This window comes from Mustela nivalis (assembly GCF_964662115.1).
Source record: "Mustela nivalis genome assembly, chromosome: 4".
Lineage (NCBI taxonomy): Eukaryota > Metazoa > Chordata > Mammalia > Carnivora > Mustelidae > Mustela > Mustela nivalis.
In genome coordinates this window covers 119535921-119563715 of record NC_139023.1, presented here as the reverse complement: position 1 = coordinate 119563715, position 27795 = coordinate 119535921, and the positions used below count along the sequence as shown (strand labels likewise).

At 35.0% G+C, this 27795-nt stretch overlaps 1 protein-coding gene across 8 annotated transcripts in view; it reads right to left on the bottom strand.

Moving 5' to 3' along the window:
• The window catches only part of MAPK10 (mitogen-activated protein kinase 10), a 606385-nt gene that overhangs the window by 148415 nt on the left and 430175 nt on the right, over nucleotides 1–27795 (bottom strand). For 6 of the 8 annotated variants that reach the window (XM_082726660.1, XM_082726659.1, XM_082726661.1 and 3 more), the window contains one exon: nucleotides 12207–12278. The exons of 1 other annotated variant lie outside the window; for it this stretch is intronic. In XM_082726660.1, coding sequence (XP_082582786.1) covers nucleotides 12207–12272 — 66 coding nt within the window. In that variant the 5' untranslated portion in view covers nucleotides 12273–12278. Of the gene's footprint in view, nucleotides 1–12179; nucleotides 12279–27795 lie in introns of all 8 variants that reach the window. One more of the 8 variants, XM_082726663.1, reaches the window with a different exon arrangement.

Below are 27795 nucleotides of genomic sequence, written 5' to 3'. Positions count from 1 at the left end.
CTCCACTGAAAAGTTTCTGATTCAGCAGGATTAAGGTAAGGCCAAGTTTCATATTGCTAACAAGTTCTACACTTAGAGAACTACTATTTTAGAAAATAGTAGATGTAAAAGACATGAGACATCATCATGTAAAGAGAGCTAGTTGGAGAGACAAAAACTGGAAGTAAATGCAGGTCAAACCAAGCAAACAAAAGATATAAAATCAAAAATTTCACGGTGACTCTCTTTGTTATCAGCACCCCATTAGCTGGCCCAGACGTCATATTCCCAGGGGAGTGTTTCCCTCTCTCACAGGTGTAATATAGTATCCAACTAATGTTCTCTCAATTAGTTCATGAAAGTAAACATTCCATCATCAATTTATATTGAATTTATACTAAAACCCAAAGGTATTCATAAATGCTCACCAAAGGAAACTCTCTTTCCAGAGAAGAAATTAATTATGATAATTAATTATGTTAATTATAATAAGACATATTATATTAAAAAATTATAAATCACCACAGTGGTAACTTATGAAAATCAATATCAAAATAATTATAGGTTTGGAATAGTCTCTTCTATTATTGATTCACATTATTTTTTAAAATAACTCATTACTCTACTGAATATTAATCTTGTGTTGAAATGAATCAATAATTATTTCTGTGTGGATATAAGAGAATTGTTTTTGCAAAAATTCAAAGCAAATCAATTTCCTCCCTGTCCCCCAGCTGCCAAAATTTTTAAAGCTAAATTAAAGGAAGCTGTTATTGCTACTGGCTGGTAGGTAGTTTATTAGAGAGGAAGTCTAAATATAATCTGTTCTGTGAAAAGACTCTATGTTCTATAGACCAGTAAGAAAGTGCTTTGTGCAATGAGTCCCGATAACCAGTTAGATGTTAGCCTATAGCTATGAAGTTCTGAGAATAAAAAAATCCTACATTACTGATCTTATCCTGCAGGTGTCCAAAACCTTGACTGCATTATTCTCAAACTTAATAACCTGTATGCCACAAGTACTCCCTCCCCATTTTCATTTGTTCATGATTACTCTATATTACTGTTAGTTAGTTCCCGAGCAGGAGACATTAAGGTTTAGAAATTTTTAGAGGTTAAGCTTCATTAGTTCCTCTTGAATGATATACCTGAAAATAGCACCACATCTGGATTAGTTCTGTACTTAACAGCTGTGAAACCTTGAGTAAGTCATTTTATTCTTTCATTCATTTATTATTTATATTCTGATTTGTGCAGAACATCATCAAAGATAGGGGAACAATGAAACCATTAAATCCAGGTTTAGGAACAGATCTCAAACAAAGCAGACTAGGAGATGACAGTTTTACCAGAAGGCTTAAGTTGCAAATATCTATTGCCTTGAGCACAAAAGAGTCATTCTTCCACCAAGCCAAAAGAAAAAAAAAAAAAAATGACAACAACAACAAAACACAATGAGTGGCAAGTTTTGATTCATTAATCCCATAGGATATATCATACCAGTTCACAGGAAAGATAAAATTTCTCTAGCACTTAACTTCAGGAAGAATATATTCAGTAGTTCTTTATATAACTCTGGGAATCAAACATCAAGCAGTAGATATATTTTTAATCAAAGACATAAAAATATATTTCATATGATTTATATGAAATCAATTCTCAACAATTCAAGGGGAGAAAGAAAGGTGAAGCGGTCTTAATTGCTTACCTACTAAAGGAGAACTTTATATTCTGTTAAATACTATATTTAACACTGATGACATGTGAGGAAAGTGGCATTCAGAGCTGTTAGTTGGCTCAGAGTCTTGGAACTATTAATTAGTGATGTCAAGTAATATGAACTGAAGTTCATTCAACTCCAAAACACGGGCTCTTTTTTTTTTTTTTTTTTTAACTGAACCATTCACTAGGTCACCTAAAATAATTTAGAACAATGATGTGATTTTCTTACAATAAGGTGAGCTATAGGATTAGGGCTTAGAGGGCACCTGGGCGGCTAGTGGGTTAAGCTGCTGCCTTTGGCTCAGGTCATGATCTCAGGGTCCTGGAATCGAGCCCTGCATCAGGCTCTCTGCTCAGAAGGGAGCCTGCTTCCCCCTCTCTCTCTGCCTGCTGCTCTGCCTACTTGTGATCTCTCTCTCTCTCTCTGTGTCAAATAAATAAATAAAATCTAAAAAAAAAAAAAAAGAAAAGAAAAAGGAAAGAGCTTAGAAAAATCAACTAAATGAAATAATAGCATCCCCTTCTCTTATATTTATCAGTTGATTTAGCCCAGAGTCTGAATTTAACTGAACATTACATAATTCAGCATTGAAGTAGATAGTGTTGGTGAGGGAAAGCCAGACTTTCAGAACTGCCTAGAAATTTAAAAGGTCTGATTTCATTCATTTGCTAAGTATATATTGATCACCTACTGTTTGCCAAGCACTATCAAAGATGTTATGGATATAACACTAATCTATCTCAACAGAATAGCCAAGATGCTACAAAATGCATCTCCAGAAAATTAACTGGTCAGTCTGTTGGATATTATTTTAGTATTGTCATTTGGATACCAAGTGTATCTGCCAAAAAGTGATGATTGTGCTTTTGGCACAAATGATATTGAGCTATTCGTTCTCATAGTTATGACCAGCATATTGATTTGTTTCATGATGCTACTCCAACTGTTGTAGAAAGTCAGCAGAAACCATGCCTTTTATTTCATTTATATGGCAAAGAAGCATGTATTTAATCCCCTTTTGAATCTGAATCAAATTATTTACATTTGAGTTTTAAAGGAGGAGATTTGAGACACAATACTTAAGGATATTTAGGACTCAGTTTTGTTCTGTCAAGAGCATATTTTCTCCACTCTGTTTCCTAAAGCGTTACTCTCTGAGGATGACCAAAGCCTGAAATGTATATGACTTTTATATTCGTTGCCCAGAGATGGATACTCTGTGGAATCAATGGTGTATAACAAATCAATAATAAAGTAAAACTTTAAGACTTAAATTATGTTTAACCATTATTTTCAATGACGTGAAAAAGCACAGAACAGTAATCAATAATAGAGCAGGCCTGGCTTCTGCCTCCTGTTATCTGTATGTGAATGAAGAAAACTAATACTGCTTCAATGCCTGCTAGGCACCAAACTGGTGTCAGGACCAGACACTGTGCTGGGTTATAATAAAACACTTCACATAAGACTTAATATTCTCATTTTGCAATCGAGAAATCCTAGACTAAGAACTCCAGGAAGGATAAAAATCTAGCTTTTATCTTAAAATCCTGACTATCAGGTGTTGGTTAAACTTTTTAAAATCTTACGGTCAGTGTACTTTTTTATGGAATGACAGCAATAATCTACTTCTTTTCATTAGTGAGAAGGTTAAATGAGATAGTGTATGTAAAGTTCTCAGTGTGGTATAAACTTATAAAAACAACCCTCAACAAAGTTGATTATTAATATCATTATTACTATTACTATAATTATTATTGAGAAGTTAGATAACTTTTAAAAACATGTAGCTAATTAGCAATTTAAGAATGTTATTAACAAAAGTTGGCTTGAACTGCAGGGCCATCCAAAGACACTATGATATTACTATATAATTAATGTTTAACCAACAGGGTTCAGAATGGTCAGGTAATAAAATGTTTTCTGTATTTTTGTTTGTGGGAAAAAATCATATTCCATGAATATTCATGGGCTACACCACATTTCCCAGCCTTGCCCTGAAGATCTATTAGGGCCATGTGATGAGTTCTGCCCCATGAACCACAGTAGAAATGGCAGGTGTTAGCCGATGCAGGGGCATTTAGGGCATGTGCCACCACAATCCATCTCTTTCCATACTCTGGTGTCTTAGTTGGCCCAGCATGAGATGGCAAGAACCTAAATTCCTGAGTCACAAGGTGTCAGAAACCAAAATTCCTAAGTCACCCTCACTAACCTGTACTATAGTTTGTATTAGAAGAAATAATCTTTGCTCTGATAAGTCACTGAGAATTGAGGTCTACCTATTACTGGGGTATGTTTTTCATTCAACAAATATTTATTTTGGTCTTACAATTGTGCCAGGCAATGCTCCAGGCACCAAGTATAGAAAGTTCCTGCCTTCAAAGATTTTAATATTAAATTCTTCCTTATAGGATCAAACCTAGAATGCTGACTTCATTATCACAATGATCTAACCTACAGAACAAATCACACTGAATTCTACCTTTCTTATTTACATATTTCCCGTTTATCTACAAAAAAAAAAATTCTAAAATAGGCAATAATAAGTGGTATTATAGAATCAAGACAGGAAAAATTTTCCGGGCTAATAAATAATAGTTCATTTTTAAAAAAATTCTTTCTCAGGGTAGGAGTAAGAGGCTATATCCCCTCTTAAGGAAGTAAAAGGTCACTTAGGAATCAAAATGTTCACAAGTTATCTAAATTTCACTGATTTATCTATAAAACAATTTTTTCATTTTTTAGAAGAGGAAATTAGAACTTATCAAATGTTACATTTTAAAATAGACACTAGAACTTTGTTTTCATATGTACAACAAAGAGCAGTGTTCTTTTTTTTATCCTTTTCTTTTTAAATTTAAATTCAATAATTAACATATAATGTATTATTTGTTTTAGGGGTACAAGTCTGTGATTCATTAGTCTTATATAATACCCAGTGCAAAGAGCAGCATTCTTAAATCCAAATGATATTGATTCTGTCATTGCACAAACATAAAAAAGATCTAATCAGTACCTAAGTTTAGCAGTTCTGTGTTCTCCAAAGTCTGGGTTTTCATCTCTTTGGATATGCACTTTTATAATTACCTTAATCTTTTTAAGAATAATTTAGAGATGTATAGAATATATAACCAAATAAATATTCACCTTTAGAGAAGATGAACAGAAGAGCTGAATAACACATTCCAAATTTGGAACTGGTTTTAGAACTCATTATCTAAGTTAACATTATTCTTCTTAACCTACTGAAAAATTCAGCCTTTGTTTATCATGTACCCCAACCTCAGATAATACCTGTATCAAAAAGCAAAATTACCACTTAAAGCATTTTCCAAAGTCTCACATATAATTAAAATAGTGCATTTATGGAATTAGTGATTACTTAAGAATACTATATAGATCAAAATAGAAACCAGCATGATTTACCATTCACTGAAAACCACAGATAATTCTGTGATATTTTACAGCATAAATATTTTTAAAGATGTAGGCAATAACTTCATTTAAATTTGATTAATACCTCAACCATAACTGAACTTGTAGTACTAAGCTACATTTTTATTTGTACTAAGATCGTTCAAAAAGAAGTCCGCTCAACCTCCTTTGTGCCTCAAGAAAACCAAAGACATAACCACCATCAAACAATACAGAAAAGTTCATCATTACAGAACCAAATCTTAAGACCTTTACATTCGTTGTTAATCTTTGTAGCCTAACTGAATCTACTCATTAACTCAAATAGTTATTTAATAAATCATTAGGGGGAAAAACCTGCCCAAGGTATAAGATACAAATACAACATTGAATTTACTCTTTTGAAATTCGCTGCAGCCACTGTCATGTGTGGGCATATGAAAAAAAACTATTTTCAAACATTATGAAACATTCATTCATAAAAATAGAATGGTTAGTTATCCTGATAGTGTAGATATCTTAGTGATTTATTTTGTGATTCAAGATGTACCACGTTTTTACAATAATGTTTGCTATGTCTTTAATAATTTACCCGGACAGTCCATGCACTAAAGCATATATATTGGGTTTTTTTTTTTAAGGTATGCAAAATTAAATGCAAGGTATAAAAGCAGATACAGAAGAAAGTCAGAGTTGAGCTTCCTCGAATAACACTCAGGAGAAGAAACTCCTTAAAAGAAGAAACTAAGGGATGCCTGGGTGGCTCAGTCAGTTAAACAGCTGCCTTCACCTCAGGTCATGATCCCAAGGTCTTGAGATCAAGTCCCACATTGGGAACCAGATTCTCCCTCTCCCTCAGCCTGCCACTCCAACTGCTTGTACTCTTGCTCACTCTCTCTAGTAAATAAATAAAAAATCTTTTTAAAAAGGAAAAACTAAGGTAAATATTTTTTCCCTATTACATGAAAAACTAATATAATAAAGGGAAGGTTTATCAGTTTATACCTCAAAATCATAGCTATTCATTTACGAAATGCCCAGAACGTCAAATATATCCAGGTTCAATCTACTGATTCCCTTAAGCCATATTTATAGGAAGTCGGTGTCTAAGTTGGGTGTTTTGAGGCGGCAGACAATCCCCCCAAATCTAAAATATACAAACAATGCTTTTCACAGACCAGCAAAAGCGGTTTTCAGTTTCCCTGTTACATTACACAGGTTTTCCTTTGCCTTGCCCCGTCAGAATATATTTTCCTTTGTTGCTCTTTTCCTCTAATGTTGGTATAAAAGTCTTCCCATCTAAGATAGCCATCCAATTTTTAGTTTAAAAATTTTGACCAGATAGTTTCATTGTCTTTGAAGCAGAAACCCATAGACCCATCAAATGAGATAAAGTTGAGCAAATCAAGTTACGTTAAATTCAGTATGTTTTAAAAGCAAAGAAAAAAATTTTTAAACCATATAACCCTGGCATCATGTATTTTAAATGTCCTAGGTACAGTGATCTGAATGTATCACTTAAAACTAAACCATTCTATGGGCATTCTAGAATACCTATCTTTAGGAGTTCCCTGGTTTATTTATTTCCAAGTCTATAAAAACCTCTAAAAAGTGAATACAGCCCATAAAATATTTGCTAAAATCCTGAAATTTCTAAAGATCAAAAGAGGAAAACATCAGAACACTAAAAAATAATAAATCAGAAGTGATCGGCAAATTTGTTCTAAGAGTAAGTTTTCATCTATTTAGAACAGCCATCATCAGTGGCTAAGGAAATTATTCCATGTATACACATAGCGCTTTGTTGTCCAAACATTTGAGTAATAAAATCAAATTCAATCAACTAAGCAAGTCATCTGTAATGTTTTATGTCTATTTTTAAAAGAACACTATCTTAACTAGGAAAAAATTCAACATGGTCAGTCTTAGCTATCTTACCGCATAATGGTTAAACTAAAAAATAGTAAGAACTCTAAAGACACTGAAGAATGATTTGACAATAACTTCAAAATAAGACTATTTTTGTCATATCTCAGTAATATTTTAGACTTTATATATCACAAACATGCTTTGGAATTCATATAAGAGTGTTTTTTTTTTCCTACTGGGTTCCAATAGATCTTAGGCTTTTCTGCATTTAATCATAGTGTGTAAGTTCTCATTATATTTTACTGCTACTTGCTTCTGTTAAAACACTGTACACCAGTAAATTTCAAAAAGTTCATAACGAGACCAGGATAAGACCTTCTAGTAAAATAGTTGAGATTTCCACTCCAGAATAAAACATAATTGGATTATGCCTTTGATAATAGTGATGTGAGATTAAATGAGGTAAAATAAACTCTTCTTTGGTAACTATTCCAACTCATTGTTTAACACATAGCTGTTGCTGCGTTCTTTAACTCAAAGAGGAATAGGTTCTCAAGATTAGAAGCTCAGCCACTCTCTGTCATGCTTTAGACACTGTGTTCTTTGTATCCCTAGTTTTTACAAGATGCAGCTTTATATTATAGGTACTTAGTAAAGATGTATTGAATACATAAATGGTGGAATCAATCTGTCAACACATAGCTATCTCCTTTTATAGAAAAAATGTATGGAGGCAGAAAGAGTTTCTGTTTCATAGCCAAAAAGAACCTCAATGGGCTCAATCTCTTTATTTCTAGTTCTACTTATATTTATAATTCTTGATTCATTGATTTGGACCCTCTGTGAAAATCAGAAATTAAGAAATCATTTTAAATTATTCATAACCAACTCAAACATCAATAAACATTTAGAAAGGACAAGTTAATAATGTTTAGATAATTGTTAGGTTAACACTGATTTGTAATAGCAAAATAACCAAAATACAATTAAGTCCATTAATGTACACTTATAAAATGTTAAGATGTTGAGAAATTGACTTGATTTTGAAAAGCAAAGAAACAAATGTCTACTAGGGAAGTGGTGTTTCTCTATTAAATTTTTATTTACCCTCTTTTATTCAAAAGGTATTCATTGCGCAGTAATGGAATTAAGGTAGATTTCTGGACTTGGAAATCAAAGATGAGGATGCCCTGGCCCTGCCCCTGAGGTAGTCAGTCCCCATGGAGAGGGAAAAACACAACCTGCACACCTAAAGGTAATGCATGTCAGGATGCGATAAATGCTATATGTGTACCCATGGACATGCATGGGGTTTCTAACAAGCATTTCTGTGTGTATGTATTCCTTGGCTAAAATCTTGACTCATCTGTTCAGTACCACAGAGTTCCAAAAGTAGCCTTTTAAAGAGATTTTTTTTTCAATGTGGGAAAGTGAAATTAAACAGCTCTGCAATTATCTGTTCAACTGAGAAAAGAAAGCTAAGAAGGCTCACCTGTTTCTCAGGGGGACTGAGAGAGTGTGTGCACTTTTCAATTCCCTGTCAGTTTATATTTTTGTAAAAGATTCATATGAGTCCAAACTAAAGATTATTCCTTTACTGTCTAATATTACAAAGACAAATTTCTCCCCAGAATATAATGAGAGACCTCTTGCTTGTCAATCTGCCTACTGGAATATTTTTTAAAAATTTAATAGGAGTAGCAAAAAAATTCAATGACTCCTGTGCTCTTCAAGTAATTCAACTAAAAAATAAGGTCAACACCATTACAAATAATACACATATTTCCTTTTGATAAAAAACTACCTGCGAAAGTTTGTTCTCTATATTTTCTATAACTTTTTATTGATAAGAACTGAAAAAATTAGAAATATGACATAATATAAAAAGCCACAGATTAAGACTCAAGAGAGTTGGAATCTGAGTATACTTGATCATATATCTTTGTGCATTGTCTGTCTGGCAAGAAGCTGGGAGCAACCTAACTCTGCTGGTCATCAGGGTAAACACTATAGCATACCAAGAACATGCGAGATGTCTCATGAAATAAGAAGTTTCTGAAAAACATAGCTTGAAAGTGAAACCCAGTAGAAATTTCTGCCTCTAAAAATGAATACAGTCTTTTCTCTAAATTGCTAGAACAGTAAATCAGGCACAGAGCTACAGAAGAGAAAATAAATAAATAAACATTATCAAATAAAAATTTTACATGGAAAGTATATAAAATGCTCTTAGTCATGACCAACAACACTCTGCTTACTGTAATATTTTTAGATTTTTTTAAGTTATTGAATTTGCATGTATCTAGATACCAAAGCTCATAGTAAGCAAAAAAAAAAAAAAATCAGTTACTAATAAAGTTCATGATTCACTTCTCTTTCTTTCCTTGCTTTCAAAGAAGCCTTTCTAGAAATAGATGTTCGGCATCTGTACCCAAATGTTGGGAGCTGATTTTAAAAAATAACCAACCTACAAAAAGACTCTGGATTAAAAATATAGCATAAGTTTTAAGAACTTTTTGTTGATAATTTTTGAAGTTCAGATTTAAACTTGAGGTATATAAAACATGAATTAGTTTTTTGTTTCGTTGTGTTTTGTTTTTAAGTATTAATGCCCTCAGTAAATGCATAGGCTTGTGGCAGCTAATGAAATAGCACACAGTCACATTGCTTGCAAGTGGTAGGGCCCAGAGAGTTTACCCAGAAATTCAGTCCTGCTCCTTTCAACCAAAGCACAGTCACAGGTGTAACTGATTACCTAAACCACACATATACCTTCATTGATTCATTAGGTAAACATCCAGTGATAGTCTACACCATGCCACGTGCAAAATTCCAACAATGTGCTGGGCAAATGTTCAACATTTGGAGGGAGGAGACTTACCACAGTAATTGTTTATTTACATAATATACACGCTCTTATAATAACAGATTTCCATCTACCAACCTCACATCACTGAACTTTTCAATTGGGGAGAGAGGTGCACAATCAACTCTTGTGAGCCTGTGTGAGCTGGTGCCTGCGCATGTGAAAAATGCATTGGAGTAGAGAGAGAGAAGCAACATACCAGTCACATATATGGTATATCAGCTACCAAAAAGTGTTATGGAGGGGGAAAAAAAAGAAAGGTTGGGAAGTTGGGCAGGCAGTGTAGGCTGGAAGGGGCAATTTTAAATAGGCTAGTCAAGAAAGATTCCCTTAAAAAATTACATTTGAAGAAAGCCCTGACAGTGGTGGAGTAGGCAAAGAGGACAATAAAGGAAGAGCATTTCAGGTAGGGGGCCTCTAGGTGGCTAAGCGGTAAAGGCTAGCATATTTATTTCAGGAATTTTGATTTTTACTGTAAGTGAAATGGAAGACATCGAAAGGTTTTTCTGTTTTGCTTCGGTTATAGCCAAGGAGTGACATGATCTCACTTATACTTTTCAAAATATTATTCTTCTTGATGTTTGAGAGTAAAGCATTTGGGAATGAGCAAATGTGGAAACTCTGGTGATAATCCAGGCAAGAGGTTAAGTAAGTTGGATCAAAGTGGTAGTGGAGAGAATGTTGGGAAATGGTGAGATTTCAGAATGTTTTGAATGTATAAACAACAGTATTTCCTGACAAATTGAATGTGAAGTGCTGCCCCAAAGATGATTCCAAAGATTTTGTTCTAAGCAACTGGGAAAGGTGAATTTAGCATTTACTGAATTAGAACAGAGTAATTATGGAGGAAAGATCAGCAATTTGGTTTGGTGTATGCAGAATTTGATTTTCCTATTAACATCTAAGCAAAGACACAGAACAAATAGTTGGGCATGGTCCAGTTCTGGGAGAGATTTGGGTTGGAGAGAAAACTATGGAAGTAGTCAAGATACTGATAGTACTTAAAACAGGGACTCTATTGGGGCACCAGAAGAATGAAGGTAAATTTATTTAAAATCTATTCAGCTATTTAATAAACATATTCCAGCACTGTTCTCATTGGTCTGCAAGTATTAACTCATTTAATCCTCATAACCTAGAAGGTAATACTTTTCTTTCCCTCTTTTTACAAATTTAGAAACTAAAACACAGAGTGGTTAAATAACTTGCCCAAGGTCATAAGTAAATGGCTATAAATGATAGAGTTTCTAACCAAGGCTGTCCGGTTCCAGAATTCTTATTACAGAAGAGAAATTATCTAAATGCCTGAGGCTTCTAGCACTATGACATTTAGAGGTCAGGGAGTTGAGGCAGATCAGATCAGTAAATCTTATTCATAGCCTGTAACACATTTTACTTGCCTATAGAGATTCTACTTAGGCTAAGAGGGAATAGATTTGCCAATGTTTGTTTCCCTTTATATTTTTTCACACTTTCTGTAACAAGCACATATTACTTTCAGAAAGAGAAAAGATTGTTTTAAAGTAATAGAAGGTGCAGAGTTATTTTTTAGACCTTGTTTCAAAGGATGCATGTCACTCCCTGTTTACAGCACCGCTCAATGAGAGGATAACAATGAAAATCAGTACAGAAAAATGGAATTGCTTTTTGCTTGGATCATGAATAAAGTTACTATAATTTATTATCCAAAGAATAATCCTGAGAGTAAAAGGAAACACTACTAATTAATACCATAACAACAGATTAAAGTTAAGATTACCCTAAAAACACCTGTAGTAGGAATAAATACCCCAAGTAGCCTCTTTCTTAAGAATGGAATATGTTATGAATATAGGGGAGTAGACTCTTTTCTGCTCCATGCATACTACCTTCTATACCTTTATTTGCTGTTCTTCTTGTTTACCCTTTTACTAACTATCGGTTAGCACCGGGCATCAAAAACCAACTGAGAACACCTGGGATGTTATTATCTGTGGGCATTGGAAATCTGCTACAGAGGGCTCATCAGTCCTTACAATGAAAAATAATAATAAAGACTTTCACTATTTTGATGATTCAAGCCATATTTCAAGTATTAGAAAAGATATTACTGTCATTAATTATAAATAAAATCTAGTAAAAAATCACTTTAGCCAGTGATTAATTTATAACCATTAAAAAGAATTATTTTCATTCTCATTCTCTTAAGTGAACTGAGAAAGAAAAACACATGTAACTATCCACTTCTAATTCCCAAGTTATTTTTAATGCTGCATAAGCACTAATTTGATGTGGCACATATGCAAGCTAAAATGGCAAATGGAAATACAAGGGAATATACTGTACCTTGTTTTACCTGTAAGGAACACACACCTGACAAAAGGCAATTTTCACATCCAAGGTTGGTTCACTGCAGTAGTACAATAAATGGAGGCTCATAAATACCTATAGAAAAAGGGGGGGCATGAATTTCCAAATCACCTAATTGTTCATTAATAGTATAAACTTTAATGTAATTTGAATTAAACACAAGGTGTCATGCATTACATATATTTAGCATAATCTGTATCCTGACTAGTGCTAGGTACCTTTCATAAATCATAAACACTAAATGATAAAATAAGGTAGAATATCTTATTTTTATAATGATTAATACCACCACAATCATAAAGATTAGATATAAGGAACTGGATATATACTTAATAAGTTAAAATTTAGAACATCCTATTATATAGCACTTTCTGTTTTAGACATCTAACTTTAAAAATCCCAAACACATGCTCAAGAGCATATATGTAAGAATTTTATCATAGAATAAAGGGACTTTTAAATAAACTATAATGGATAATAGAATTATATACAGGATGTGGAATAATTGAATTTGAGCTTAATGTATCAGCATAGATAAATTTTTCAAACATGATGTTGACTGCAGAAAAAGCAAGTTCCAAAGGGGTATGAAGATCACTGTATTATTATTATAAAAATTTTTAAATATACAAAATTATGTACATTGTTTTGTTATACAATCATAAAACCAGGACTGAAAAGGATGGGCACTATGTAAACATCAATTTAGTCTTGGTAGTTAAGAACAAAGACTTCCATTATATTATTTTTGAAATATTTTTTAATTTTGCAAAGGAGAGGATAAAATCAATATTTTTTAAGGAGAGAATAAAATCATGTAATGATGGTAATACCAAATTAGGTATTAAGTCATTTGAGTATGATGAAGCAGCATCAGAGAAAACCAACTGAAACCTTTTTCAGTTCAATTAGGCACACTTTACTAAATGTTTATTGTGTGCAAGACACAATTCTGTGAGTTAAACAATTTTAAAACCACACTGACACAAGACTTCTGTGTCTGACAAGAGGAATTGTTAGGTATCCTGAAAACCACTTTCAGTGTAAGCTCCTAAAAAAGTTAGATGAAATATACAAAATATATTTTTAATGCATAACTAAACTGCCAAAAGAAAGAAAGAAAGAAGGAGAAAGAAAGGGAAAAATTCTAAGAGGTTGAAAACAATGTGAAAGATTTCGTGCAGAGAAGTAAATGAGCTAAAGCTGCCACTTGGCTTCCAGCAATCTACTGGTATCTGAAGATGAGAACTTTATAAAGAGTAGAGTGTAGAGTTCAGGAAAGAAAGCTTAGAACCTATCTATGCTGGGAAGTCACATTGAAGACACCCACACTGAGCTTAGTAGAGGAAGTTTATTTGTTTGTTTTATTTGATGAGGTATAGTCACAGCGGTTGCAGCTTTTTTTTTTGTTGTTATTATTATTTAAAATCAAGTTAGTTAACATCTAGTGTAGTATTGGTTTCAGGAGTAGAATTTAGTGATTCATCACTTACATATAACACCCAGTGCTCATCCCAACAAGTGCCCGCCTTAATGCCCAACACCCAGCTAGCCCATCCCCCCCATCCACCTCCCTCCAGCAACTCTCAGTTTGTTCAACAGAGGAAGTTTTAAACAAACTATAGCAGAGCTAGCAATACAATTTCAGAAGGAAGGTCTGCACTGCAAGAAAAAATATATAGGAATATGGCAGATTTTTTAAATTTAAGATAGAATGAAAGGGCAAGAACATATGAGACATTCCCGAAGAACAAAGTAGATGTTTGAGGAGGTTAAACAGGTAGAAAGCTAAAGTAAATGTATGTGGGACTGATGCAAAGATAGGCTTATAAATTAATAAAGAACCCAAAATAAACACATATATACATGGAAGCCTAATTATGTTTAACTCTACATTTCAGATGTTTGGGGAAAGAAGAAACTATGCATTAAATTATGCTGAAGCATGCATCATAAATATGCAGGACAGAGAGTGGGGAGGAAACACACCTCTGTTGAAAGACAATTCTTTAATCAGGTCTTTCACATTTCTGCATGTCTTGAAAACAGAAGCATTGACTGTTTTTATTCCAGACTATCTTCTCAAGGATAATTATACAGCAGTCTTGGAAGAGAGAGATAGTATCTCCCTATGGAGAAAAGGGCAGGTTTGATTACTCAAACCTTGTCCCTCTGGGGCAAGCTACGCTAACTGCCAATTATAAGGATTTGGGGTCCTTATGCTTCCAGTTCCTCTTCTATAATGTAACCCACTGTATATTCAGTAGTCACCTGACTTTGTTTGAATCATCCTGTGGGGTTGGGACCTAAGAAATTGAAATGAATGTTGATATTGTATCTACTGCTATTAATGTGAGTAATAAAGTTCAAGGATTCACGTCTACTTCTTCAATTTGCATGTTTGTTTCATTATTACTTTTTAAAGCCTACATATATTAAATACTATTTGATATGTCAAATATTTTATAATAGAAAAAAATTCAAGTGACACAAAGAACTAATGGTTGTTTATTCTTTTGCTGAGCATTGCTTTGTAGGCACGAATGCCTGGAACCAAAACATTCATAATAACCATTAATGGGAAATGATCTTGAAGAGAAATGCCAAGGGATAAAGCAGGAAGATAGAAGAAACTGTGTTTGATGATAACATTAAACTACCAAATTGAGAAATTCTGGAACTTTTGGTCTTCTAGACTTTCTGTAATGTAGTACTCCAGTATCATTCCATCTCGTTAACTGAGCTTTATAAGTTCTTCAAATTAGGTAAGTCCTCCAATTTTTTTTCTTCTTTTTATTTGGGAGACCCTTCTAGGTCTTTGCCTTTCCACATGAACTTTAAAATCAGCCTGACATTTCAAACAAAAATTTTTTTTAACTTTCTGGAATTTGATTGAGAAGATATCTTAACAATATTCGGTGTTTTTAATCCATTATTATTATATTTTTTCCATTTATTTTAGTTCTAATTTATCTCAGGAATGTTTTATCATTTGCAGTGTATAAACCTTGTATGTTTCTCTTTGTTTGTGCTTTAGTATTTATAGTTTTATGCTAATGTAAATGGTATATTTTTAATTTCCTTTTCCTAAATACTTATTTTTAAAAATAATGTTAACTTTTGTAAGTAACTTTGCATTCTATCATACTGCTAAATTCATTTATTAAATCCAGTAAATATTTTATAGGTTGTTTAGGATTTTCCTTATACTCAGAAAAGTCTGCAAGTGAAGATAGTTTTTCCTTTTTCCTCTCTAATCTGTTTTCCCTTGCTTACTCCAATTACTTAGTAATTGCTTACTTCAGTACAATGTTGAAAAGAAGTGAAGAGATGCTGATAATCTTTGTCGTTTAATAGATGTATTTAGTCCATTCACATTTAAAGTAAATATGGATATTGCTGAGATCAAGCATACTACTCTACTCCTTGTTTAGTATTTTACCCCTGTATTCTTTATTCTATTTTTCCTCCTTCTCAGTCTTTTTTGGGAAGAATTAACTTTTTCTTGTCCATTATATTTTGTCTAAAAGCTTACTAGTAGGGCATGTGGGTGGCTCAGTGGGTTAAGCTCTGCCTTCGGCTCAGGTCATGATCTCAGGGCCCAAGATTGAGCCCTATACCCCTCCCTCTCTCTTCGCCTGCCTCTCTGCCTACTTGTGATCTATGTCTGTCAAATATATAAATAAAGTCTTTAAAAATAAATAAATAAAAGCTTACTAGTTATACTTTTTTTAGTGGGTGGTTTAGAGTTTATAACCTGCATTTTTAAGTCATCTAGCTTCAAATAATATTATTCTATTTCACATACAGTTTAAGAAACTTATAATAGTATATTTCAATTTTCTCCTCCGGTCCCTTGAACAATTGTTGTCATATATTTCATTTATACATATTTCATAAACCCCATAACAGATTGCTATTATTTTTGCTTTAAATAAGCAATTCTATTTGAAAGAAATTAATAAATTACAAAGAAAGGTATTTTACATTTGCTACATATTTTCTCTGTATAATTCTTTCACACCTTTCTTTAAGATTATTGAAAATGGTGTTTTTATTTTATTTTCATTTTCTAGATGCTCATTTCCAGCATTTAAAATATATTGTTCCATTCATTATTGTCTCATTATCACACAGCATGCATTAAGTGAGGAAATATTCTCTCAGCCACTCTTCAATTTTTCCTTCAGTCTTCTCACAACACTTTGTACTTTTATTATGAGTATCTTATAATATTGTAACTGTTTGTTCATATGTCTATTCCATACTACATTATGACCTCCTCAGGGAAAGTGACTATGTTTTATTCATGTTCACAACCCCAGGGCCCACACTATTCTTAGTATATAGCTAATGCCAAGTAAATATTTATTGAATAAAAGGAAAACCAAATGAAAAAAGGTCTTTCCTTCTCTAGCACAAATCTAAGTATTTTCATTATCTTTGCATATTGATATCTGTAAGTTTTCAATACTTTTGATGCTAACAAATTAGGATTTAATAGTAGTGAAAGTATGAAAGAGTCCAACACAGATGACCTCAGAAATGTTACCCAGCAAGGCTGTTTTAGTTCTGTACTGCTGAATTGGACATATGGGTAATAATAACATCCAGCCCACCACCTGAAATGAAAAATGTATTTTAATTTTTAATGAGTAAATAATCTTACTGTGGAAAGCAAGCACCCTGACCTTTCCTGGTTTCATTATAAAGATTCCAAATGTAGCACCATGACTAAATCACCAAGTCACTGCAGAAACTTCTTGTGCCACAAAGGGACATTAAAAGAAAAAGAATGTTCAGTATGATAATCTCAATGAATTAAAGAAAACTAGTTTGATAATTTTATTTCCTGAGAGCATGGCAGAGAGAATTTGGCACCATTACATGGAAACAACATAAATGGCCAGGACATTATCTTGATATTATTCTAAAATGGAATTGGTGGCAACATCTTGATGCAATATAGGTAGGACCCATGAGTAGCTTGAAAAGGGAGGGGATGATAATTCGGGCAATTTAGTACTTTCAATTACTGGCTGTTCTCCTGGGAAAAATCTCTGTACGTACACTCCTTGCTATGTACTATACTGTGTTTCTCTTCATTACATGCCTATATGAGTTAATAGTTACTCTGAGCAAAGCAGTAGGCCAAGTTGTATGAAAGAGATATACTTACAAATTTATTAGGTTGAAATGGTGCAGAGTAGTTGCTATAAAAGAATGCAACTATGATATATTTTAATAGCTTAGATCAATACTTAAATTCTTTTATATTTGAGATGTGCCAACTAAACCACAGGAGGTTTGAGAAGCTTCATAGATGCAAAAAATCAAATTGTTCTGGGCAGGTTCAGACTCCCATGGTTTGTCACTGAAATGTAATACTTGCAAGAGAAAACTAAATGAACAACTGATTACAAAAAGTGTTTTGAGACCCAGCACTTTCCAAGTTTAATTAATATAAACTAAACTCATCTGTAAATAGTTTTTGTATTTATAACATATCGAACTTACTAACAAATGACTGTCTCTCTCTCTCTCTTTTTTTTTTAGTATATGTGCTGCCAAAGCGAGCACAACAAATGACTCTCTTAACAGCCTGTAAGCATCTGTACAATATTAGAATACAAAGTCATAGTTACACACACACACACACACACACACACACACACACACACCCCACACAAACTCTGTCCCTTCTATGTCCAAAAGAATTCTCCCAGCTATGTATTAAAAATGTACATATTTTAAAAATGAAAAGTAAATATACCATGAAATAAGTAATTATCTCTTTAGTGCTGATACAGAAAGTAGAATTAAATTTAATTTTATTTAAAAACTGTGCATTTTGATTACTTTAAGATATTATTAAAATAATAATAAGATAAATTAAATCTTTTGGTCCATGGACTATCATTTAAAGCAGAAGTCAGCAAACTGTGGTGGATGGACCAAATTCAACTCACCACCCATTTTTGTAAATAAAGCTTTATTGAAACACAGCCACCCATTAGTTTACATATTGTCTAAGGCTGCTTTCACACTATAATAGTAGATTTTTGTACCTAGTCACAGAAACTGTATGGCCTGCAAAGATTAAAATATTTACCATATAACCCTTTTTAGGAAAGATTGCCAGGGCACCTGGCTGGCTCTCAGTAAAGCATGTAGCTCTTGGTCTCAGGGTTGGGAGTTCAAGCCCCATATTGGGAATAGAGCTTATCTAAAAAATTAAAACATTTTTTGAAGGAAATATTGGTAATAGGCAAGATGGCAGAAAAGTAGAAGACCCTGATTCAGTTGGTCCCCTAATGTGAGCTAAATATCTACCAGAATACTCCATTCTAACTGGTGTAAGGTGATATCTCAATATGGTTTTAATTTGAATCTCCCTGAGGGCTAGTGATGATGAACACTTTTTCATGTGTCTGATAGCCATTTGTATGTCTTCATTGGAGAAGTGTCTGTTCATATCTTCTGCCCATTTTTTGATATGCTTGTCTATTTTGTGTGTGTTGAGTTTAAGGAGTTCTTTGTAGATCCTGGATATCAACCTTTTGTCTGTACTGTCATTTGCAAATATCTTCTCCCATTCCATGGGTTGCCTCTTTGTTTTGTTGACTGTTTCCTTTGCTGTGCAGAAGCTTTTGATTTTGATGAAGTCCCAAAAGTTTATTTTCGCTTTTGTTTCCTTTGCCTTTGGAGACGTATCTTGAAAGAAGTTGCTGAGCTACAGCCTTTTGTGTTGTGTGAGCACTGTACCGAATAGGGTCTGAACCACACTCCCTGCCTGCACCTGAAAGAACTCTGCATGGGTGCTAGCTAGCGGTCTCTAGGACCAGTGGAGGGTCTGGATGCTCCTAGGCTGTGCCTAAAGGAACTCAGCACAATCTCTGGTCGGGATTGCTCAGGGGTGACCTGCGCAACCGTGAGGTCTGGACCCCAGACAGCAGTCCTGGCAAAGGCAGCCACTGGAAGCGGGCTCACTGGACCAATATCACTCATGGCTTGCATTGCTAGGAGGTGCAGAAACAAGTGAGTGCTTTGGACCACCCCTGAGATGGTGTCTGGGGGCATGCACTGCCTGTGGGAGGTTGCATAGTTCAGCAGAATTTACAGAGTTCATTGCTGAGCAATGGTACAGAGGGAAGCAGACTGAGGTTTCTCTCTGAGGTGGAGGTCTGGGTGCAGTATGCTTTCCACTAAACCTCTGAAAAGCTGCAAAAAGCTGCCAAAGAACAAAAACCTCTAGAGAACAAAAGCCTGAAAAACTGGTTTCCACAGTGCCCAGCCTCTTGATAGGGTGGGCAGGAGGACTCAACTCAATCAAGACTGAATGAAAAACAACATGGTAGTCCCCTCCCCCAAAAAGCAAACCAAAAGAACAAGAGGACAAGCACCACAGAATCCCCACAAAACTGTAAAACCCCAATATCAGGAGAAAAGAAGATATTAAGCTCCTGGTATTACCCTAAAACCTGTATATTTCATAGATACAACTTTCATTTTTAATTTGTTCTCACTATTCTTGTTCTTTTTAATTTTTTTAACCTACTTACCATTACAACTAGAGGTTTAATACAACATATTCCATAATAACCTTTTAACTTGAACTTTTTTCATACATATACCTGTTTTTCCTTTTTCTTTTCTATTTTTTTAATATACATATAGATATAAGCTTCAAGGTAATCCTCTTTCCCTAATCAATACTACCCCTTAAGATTAAAACCAGTTTTAATCTCCCTTTATCTCTGGAAAGTTGAGTCCTTTAACAAAGAGATCACGATAACCCAGGAAGAATCAAAATAAACTTCCTCTCCCACATCAAGGATTTATAACCACCCTCTCATCTTTCCTCTGTCAGTGTTTCTGTGTATTTGGTTTTTTGTTCTGGTATTATATTTATCTTATCCCTGGGGTTCATTTTGGCTGTTTTTTTTTCTTGTCATTTACTTTTGTCCGTCTTTTTGTTTGTCCATTTTTGTTCATATACCTTATAAATCTTACATTTGGGAGCTCGTTCTGGTTGGGTCTTCTTTTTTTCCTCTTTCTCTTTTTTCATTTTTCTTTTTGGTGCTGACTTCCAATTGCTCTGAAGCCTTCCAGGGTGCATCTTGCCTGGAATGTGGTTGATATATTCAGCTATACATCCCCCCAAACACCTCTTACCACAATTACTAGGAGGGGGAACACCAACAGAGGAAAAATCCAGAGACTGTACCCTCTCCATCAAAATTATTGGATATGGACATAAACAGTATGTCAGAAAGGGAATTCAGGGTAACAATTATCCAGGCAATGGATAGGTTGGAGAAAACCATTAGTGACAACCTAGAAACTCTAAGGGCAGAAGTGAAAGCCACCTGGAAATAAGTTAAAAATGCTAACAATAAGATCCAATCTAATCTAAATTCTCTAACAGCTAGGATAACTGATGCAGAAGATAGAATTAGTGATCCAGAGGACAAACTGATAAAGAAAAAGGATCAAGAGGAGGCATGGAAGAAATAGCTTAAAAGCCATGAGAATAGAATTAGGGAAATAAATGATGCCATGAAATGTTCCAACATCAGAATTATTCAGATCCCTGAGGGGTGGAGAAAGAGAGAAGACTAGAAGATATAGTTGAACAAATTCTGGATGAAAATTTTCCCAATCTGGGAATTGAAACCAGCATTCATGTCCTAGAGGTAGAAAGAAACCCCCCAAGATCAACAAATCTCAAAAGACCTCAAGGCACTTGATTGTGAGACTGACAAATCATAATTTTAGACAAGAGCTTCTGAGGGCAGCAAGGGGGAACAGACTCCTTATGTACAGAGGAAGGACCATCAGAATAACATCAGACCTGTCTACAGAAACCTGGAAAGCCAGAAAAGGTTGGCAAGACATATTCATGCCACTAAATGAGAAGAATATGCAGCCAAGAATACTTTATCCAGCAAGGTTGACATTCAAAATGGATGGAGAGATAAAGAGCTTCCAAGATGGGCAAGGTTTAAAAGAGTATTTGACCACCAAGCTAGCACTGCAAGAAATATTAAAGGGGGTTCTATAAAAGAAGAAAGAACCCAAGAGTGACATAGGACAGAAATTTACAGAGACAATCTATAGAAACAAGGACTTCACAGGCAACATGATGTCAATAAAAACAAATCTTTTAATAATCACTTTCAATGTGAATGGCCTAAATGCTCCCATAAAATGGTGCAGGCTCACAGATTAGATAAAACAATAGGACCCATCCATATGCTGTCTACAAGAGAACAGTTGGAACCTAAAGATACATCCAGACTTAAAGTAAAGGGATGGAGAAGCATCTTTCATGCCAATGGACCTCAAAAGAAAGCTGGGGTAGTAATCTCATATCAGGTAAATTAGATTTTAAACTAAAGACTGTAGTCAGAGATAAAGAAGGACACTACATCATTCTTAAAGAGTCTATCCACCCAGAAGGTCTAACAATTGTAAATATTTATGCCCCCAATACAGGAGCAGCCAACTATATAAGACAAATGTTAATCAAGATAAAGAGTCATATTGATATGAATACATTAATAGTAAGAGATATTAACATGACAGTCTCAGTAATAGACAGATCATCCAAGCAGAAAACCAATGAAGAAACAAGACCATTGAATGACACATTGGACCAGATGGACCTCATAGACATACAGAACATTCCACCCTAAAACAACAGAATACTCATTCTTCTCGAACACACATGGAAATTTCTCTAGAATAGACCACATACTGGGTCAAAAATCAGGGCTCAACTGATACCAAAAGATTGAGATTATTCCCTGCATATTTCTCAGACCACAATGCTTTGAAACTGGAACCCAACCATAAGAAAAAGTTTGGAAGGAATTCAAACACTTGGAAGCTAAAGACCACCCTGCTTCAGAATGTTTGGATCAACCAGGAAATCAAAGAAGAGCTTAAACAATTCAATAAGAAGAAGACTCATTGGTACAAAACCTATGGGATATGGCAAAGGTGGTCCTCAGGGGGAAGTACATAGCCATCCAAGCCTCACCCAAAAAAATTGAAAAATCCAGAATACACCAGCTCTCTTTATATCTTAAAGTACTGGAAAATCAACAACAAATTATGCCAACCCCCTGCACAAGGAGGCAAATAATGAAGATGAGAGCAGAGATCTATGAGATAGAAACTAGAGATACAGTCGAACACATCAACAAAACTAGAAACTGTTTTTTTGAAAGAATCAATAATATTGATAAACCACTGGCCATACTAATCGAAAAGAAGAGAGAGAGGACCCAAATTAATAGAATTATGAATGAAAAGGGAGAGATCATGACCAACACCAAAGAAATAGAAAAAATCATCAGAAATTATTATCAACAACTGTATGCCAATAAATTGAACAATGTACACGAAATGGATGTATTCCTGGAAACTGGAAACTTCCAAAACTGAATCAGGAAGAAATTAACGACCTGAACAGACCAATATCTAGTGATGAGATTGAAGTAATGATTAAAAGCCTCCCAAGAAATAAGAGCCCAGGACCTGACAGATTCCCTGGGGCATTCTACCAAACATTCAAAGAAATAATACCTATTCCCCTGAAGCTGCTTCAAAAAATAGAAACAAAAGGAGAACTTCCACACTCTTTCTATGAAGGCAGCATTACCCTGATCCCCCAACCAGGCAAAAAACCCACCGAAAAGGAGAATTTCAGACCAATGTCCCTGATGAATATGGATGCTAAGATTCTCAACAAAAGATCCTAGCTAATAGGATCCAACAGTACATTAAAAAGGTTATCCACCATGACCAGGTAGGATTGTCCCTGGGATGCAAAGGTGGTTCAATGTATGCAAATCAATCAATGTGATAGAACAAATCAATAAGAGAAGAGAGGAGAACCACATGGTCCTCTCAATTGATGGAGAAAAAGCATTTGACAAGATACAGCATCTGTTCCTGATTAAAACCCTTTAAAGTACAGGGATAGAGGGAACATTCCTCAACATCATAAAATCTATCTATAAAAAACCCACAGCGAATATCATCTTTAATGGGAAAAAGCTGACAGTTTTCCCTTTGAGATCAGGAACACAATAAGGATGTCCACACTCACCACTGTTGTTCAAAATAGTATCAGAAGTGATTGCAACAGCAATCAAACAACAAAAAGAAATAAAAATATTCAAATTGGCAAAGAAGAAGTCAAACTCTCTCTCTCTTCACAGATGACATGATACTTTATATGGAAAACCCAAAAGACTCCACCCCCAAACTACTGGAACTCATACAGCAATTCAGTAACGTGGCAGGATACAAAATCAATTTACAGAAATCAGCTGCTTTCTTATACGCTAACAATGAAAATATAGAAACAGAAATGAGAGAATTTATTCCATTTACTATAGCACCAAAAACCATAAGATACCTGGGAATAAACCTAACCAAAGAGATAAAAGATCTGTACTTGAGGAACTACAGAACACTCATATGAAAGAAATTGAAGAAGACACAAAAAGATGGAGTAGCATTCCATGCTCATGGATCGTAAGAATAAACATTGTTAAAATGTCTATACTGCCTAGAGCAATCTATACTTTCAATGCCATCCCAATCAAAATTCCACTGGTATTTTTCAAAGAGCTGGAACAAACAATCCTAAAATTTGTATGGAACCAAAAGAGACTCCAAATTTCTAAGGAAATATTGAAAAAGAAGAACAAAACTGGGGATATCACGTTGCCTGATTTCAAGCTTTACTACAAAGCTGTGATCACCAAGACAGCATGGTACTGGCACAAAAACAGACACATAAACCAGTGGAACAGAATAGGGAGCCCAGATATAGACCCACAAGTCGATGGTCAAATAATCTTCGACAAAGCAGAAAAAACACACAGTGGAAAAAAAAGACAGCCTCTTCAATAAATGGTGCTTGGAAAACTGGACAGCTATGTATAGAAGAATGAAACTCAATTATTCTTTTACACAACACACAAAGAAAACTCAAAATGAATAAAAGACCTCAATGTGAGGCAGGAATCTATCAAAATCCTAGAGGAGAACATAGGGAGTAACCTCTTCGACAGCAGCCACAACAACTTCTTTCAAGACATGTCTCCAAAGGCAAAGGAAACAGAAGTGAAAATGAACTTTCAGGACTTCATCAAGATCAAAAGCTTCTGCACAGCAAAGGAAACAGTCAACAAAACAAAGAGGAAACCCATGGAATGGGAGAAGATATTCACAAATGACACTACAGACAAAGGGTTGATATCCAAGATCTATAAAGAACTCTTCAAAATCAACACACACAAAACAGATAATCACATCAAAAAATGGGCAGAAGACATGAACGGACACTGCTCCAAAAATGACATACAAATGGTTAACCAGACACATGAAAAACTGTTCATCATCATTAGCCATCAGGGAGATTCAAATCAAAATCACACTGAGATACTACCTTATACCAGTTAGAATGGCCAAAATCAACAAGATATTAAATAACAAGTGTTGGAGAGGATGTGGAGAAAGGGGAATCCTCTTACACTGTTGGTGGGAATGCAAGTTTGGAAGACAGTGTGGAGATTCCTTAAGAAATTAAAAATAGAGCTACCCTACGACCCTACAATTACACTACTGGGTATTTACCCTAAAGATACAGATGTAGTGAAAAGAAAGGCCATCTGTACCCCAATGTTCATAGCAGCAATGGCCACAGTTGCCAAACTGTGGAAAGAGCCAAGATGCCCCTCAACAGATGGATAAAGAAGATATGGTCCATATAGACAATGAAGTGTTATGCCTCCATCAAAAAGGAATGAACACCGAACATTTTTTAATCAAAACAGACAGGACTGGAGGAGATTATGCTTAGTGAAATAAGTCAAGAGACAAAGTCAATGTCATATTGTTTCACTTACTTGTGGAGCATAAGGAATAACATGGAGGACATTGGGAGATGGAGAGAAGTGAGTTGGGAAAAATCGGAGGGGGAGACAAACCCTGAGAGACTGTGGACACTGAGAAACAAATTCAGGGTTTTGAAGGTTAGGGAGTTTGGGATTGGGTGAGCCTGGTGGTGGTATTAAGGAGGGTACTTATTACATGGAGCACTGGGTATGGTGCATAAACAATGACTCTTGGAACACTGAAAATAAAAATTAAATTAAATTTAAAAAGTTTAAAAAATAAAAATATATTATATTATATTAAAAATTATTATATTTATTTATTATTTATATTTATTAAAATTATTATATTTTATAAAAAATAAAAAAAATTTAAATTAAAATAAATTTTAAGGGAGGGGTCAAGATGGTGGAGAAGTAGCAGGCTGAGATGACATCAGGTAGCAGGAGATCAGCTAGATAGCTTATCAAACCATTCTGAACACCTACAAATTCAACAGGAGATTGAACAGAGGAAGACCTGCAATTTTAGAAGCAAAAAATTGACCACTTTCTGAAAGGTAGGACCAGCGGAGAAGTGAATCCAAAGCAACAGGAAGATAGACCGTGGGGGTGGGGGGTGGGGGGCGGCTCTGAGCAAGTGGTGGAGCATCAGAGCACAAAATCAGAACTTTTGAAAGTCTGCTCCACAGAGGGACATCGCTCCAGAGGCTAAACCAGGGTGAAGCCCACGTGGCGTCAGCGTGGCTCGAGGTTCCCGCAGGGTCACAGAAGGATCAGGGCCATCAGAGAGCTCACAGGTATTAAAGCAGGGAAGCTGGCTACAGAGACGGAGCCCAAGAGTGACCTCTGAACTTGGGGTTACCTTAAATCATGATCCATGGCACAGGCCACTGCTGTGTGTGTGGGGACCCCACAAGATCCAGGGAGATACCCCTGGAAGAGTGCAGGGATCTTCGGGGCTCAGAGACTCCAGGCAGGGCTGTGTGCCAGAGACAGAGACGCTTGGTCACAGGCGGGGTGAGTTCAGAGTGCACCTGAAGACCAGGAAGATGGGAGTGATTGAGCACTTTTCTCTGAGGGCACACTGAGGAGTGGGGCCCCGAGCTCTCGGCTCCTCCAGGCCAGAGATTGGGAGGCTGCCATTTTCATTTCTGTCCTCCAGAACTCTACGGAAAGCATTCAGGGAACAAAAGATCCCAAAAGTGAACCCAAGCAGATTACTTAGCCTGGCCCCTGGTAAGGGTGGTGCTATTCCACATGGGCAAAGACACTTGAGAATCACTACAGCAGACCCTTCCCCAAGAAGATCAGCAAGAAATCCAGCCACGGCCAAGTTCACTTACCAAGGAGAACAGTGAAATTCCAGAGAAGGAGAAAGCAAAGCATGGAATTCATGGCTTTCTCCCCATGATTCTTGTCTTGCAAAGTTAATTAATTTTTTTAATTTTATTTTTTCTTCTGCTAAATATTTTTTAACTTTTACCCTTTCCTCTCTTAACATTTCTTAATTAGTTTATCTTAACAATAGCTTTCATTTAAAAATAATCTTTTTTGAACCTTCATTATTATAGTCATATTTTAAATATTTTACCCTCTATTGTATCTAACTTTATTTTCTGTATACACATAGGGTTTTTTCTTCTAAAAAAATTTGGGATACAACTTCTTTTAATAGATCAAAATAGACCCTAATCTAGCACAGGGCTTTGTTCTAGTCTCCAGCCTAAGCAAATTCTCTCCACTTTCTTTTTCTTTATTCTCCCAACCAACTTATCTTAACAACTCCTTTTTTAGAAATATTTTAAAATTTTTCATCTTTATAGTCATATTCCATCCCTTCATTGTGTTTATCCTTATGTATGTTTTTCATTCTTTAACATTTGGGGAGATAGGGACGTCCAGGTGGCTCAGTTGGTTAAGCAGCTGCTTTTAGTCATGATTCCAGCATCCTGGGATTGAGTCCCACATCAGCCTCCTTGCTCGGCAGGGAGATTGCTTCTCCCTCTGCCTCTGCGTGCCACTCTGTCTGCCTGTGCTTGCTCTCTCTCTCTCTGACAAATAAATAAATAAATAATCATTAAAAATAAAATAAAATAAAATAAAATAAAATTTTGGGAGGTAGTTTCCTCTAACAGACCAAAATACTCCCAAAATTAAGTGGATGGCCCTGTTCTAGTCACCAGTCTAATATATATATATATATATTTGTTTTTAATTTTTTCTTTATTTGTTTTCTTTTTATTTTTTATTTTTTTTTCCTAAACTTCTTTTTACCCCCTCTTTCCCCCTATGATTTGGGGTCTCTTCTGATTTGCTTAAAGCACATTTTCCTGGGGTTGTTGCCACCTGCTTAGTATTTTATTTGCTCCTTCATATATTCTTATCTGGATAAAATGACACAGCAGAAAAACTCACCCCAAAAGAAAAGAACAAGAGGCAGTACCGAAGGCTAGGGACCTACTCAATACGGACATTGGTAATAGGTCAGATCTACAGTTCAGAATGATGATGCTCAAGGTGCTAGCCGGGCTCGAAAAAGACATGGAATATATTAAAGAAGCTGTGTCTGGAGAAATAAAAGCCCTTTCTGGAGAAATAAAAGAACTAAAATCTAACCAAGTTGAAATAAAAAAAAAAAAACTATCAATGAGGTGCAATAAAAAATGGAGGCT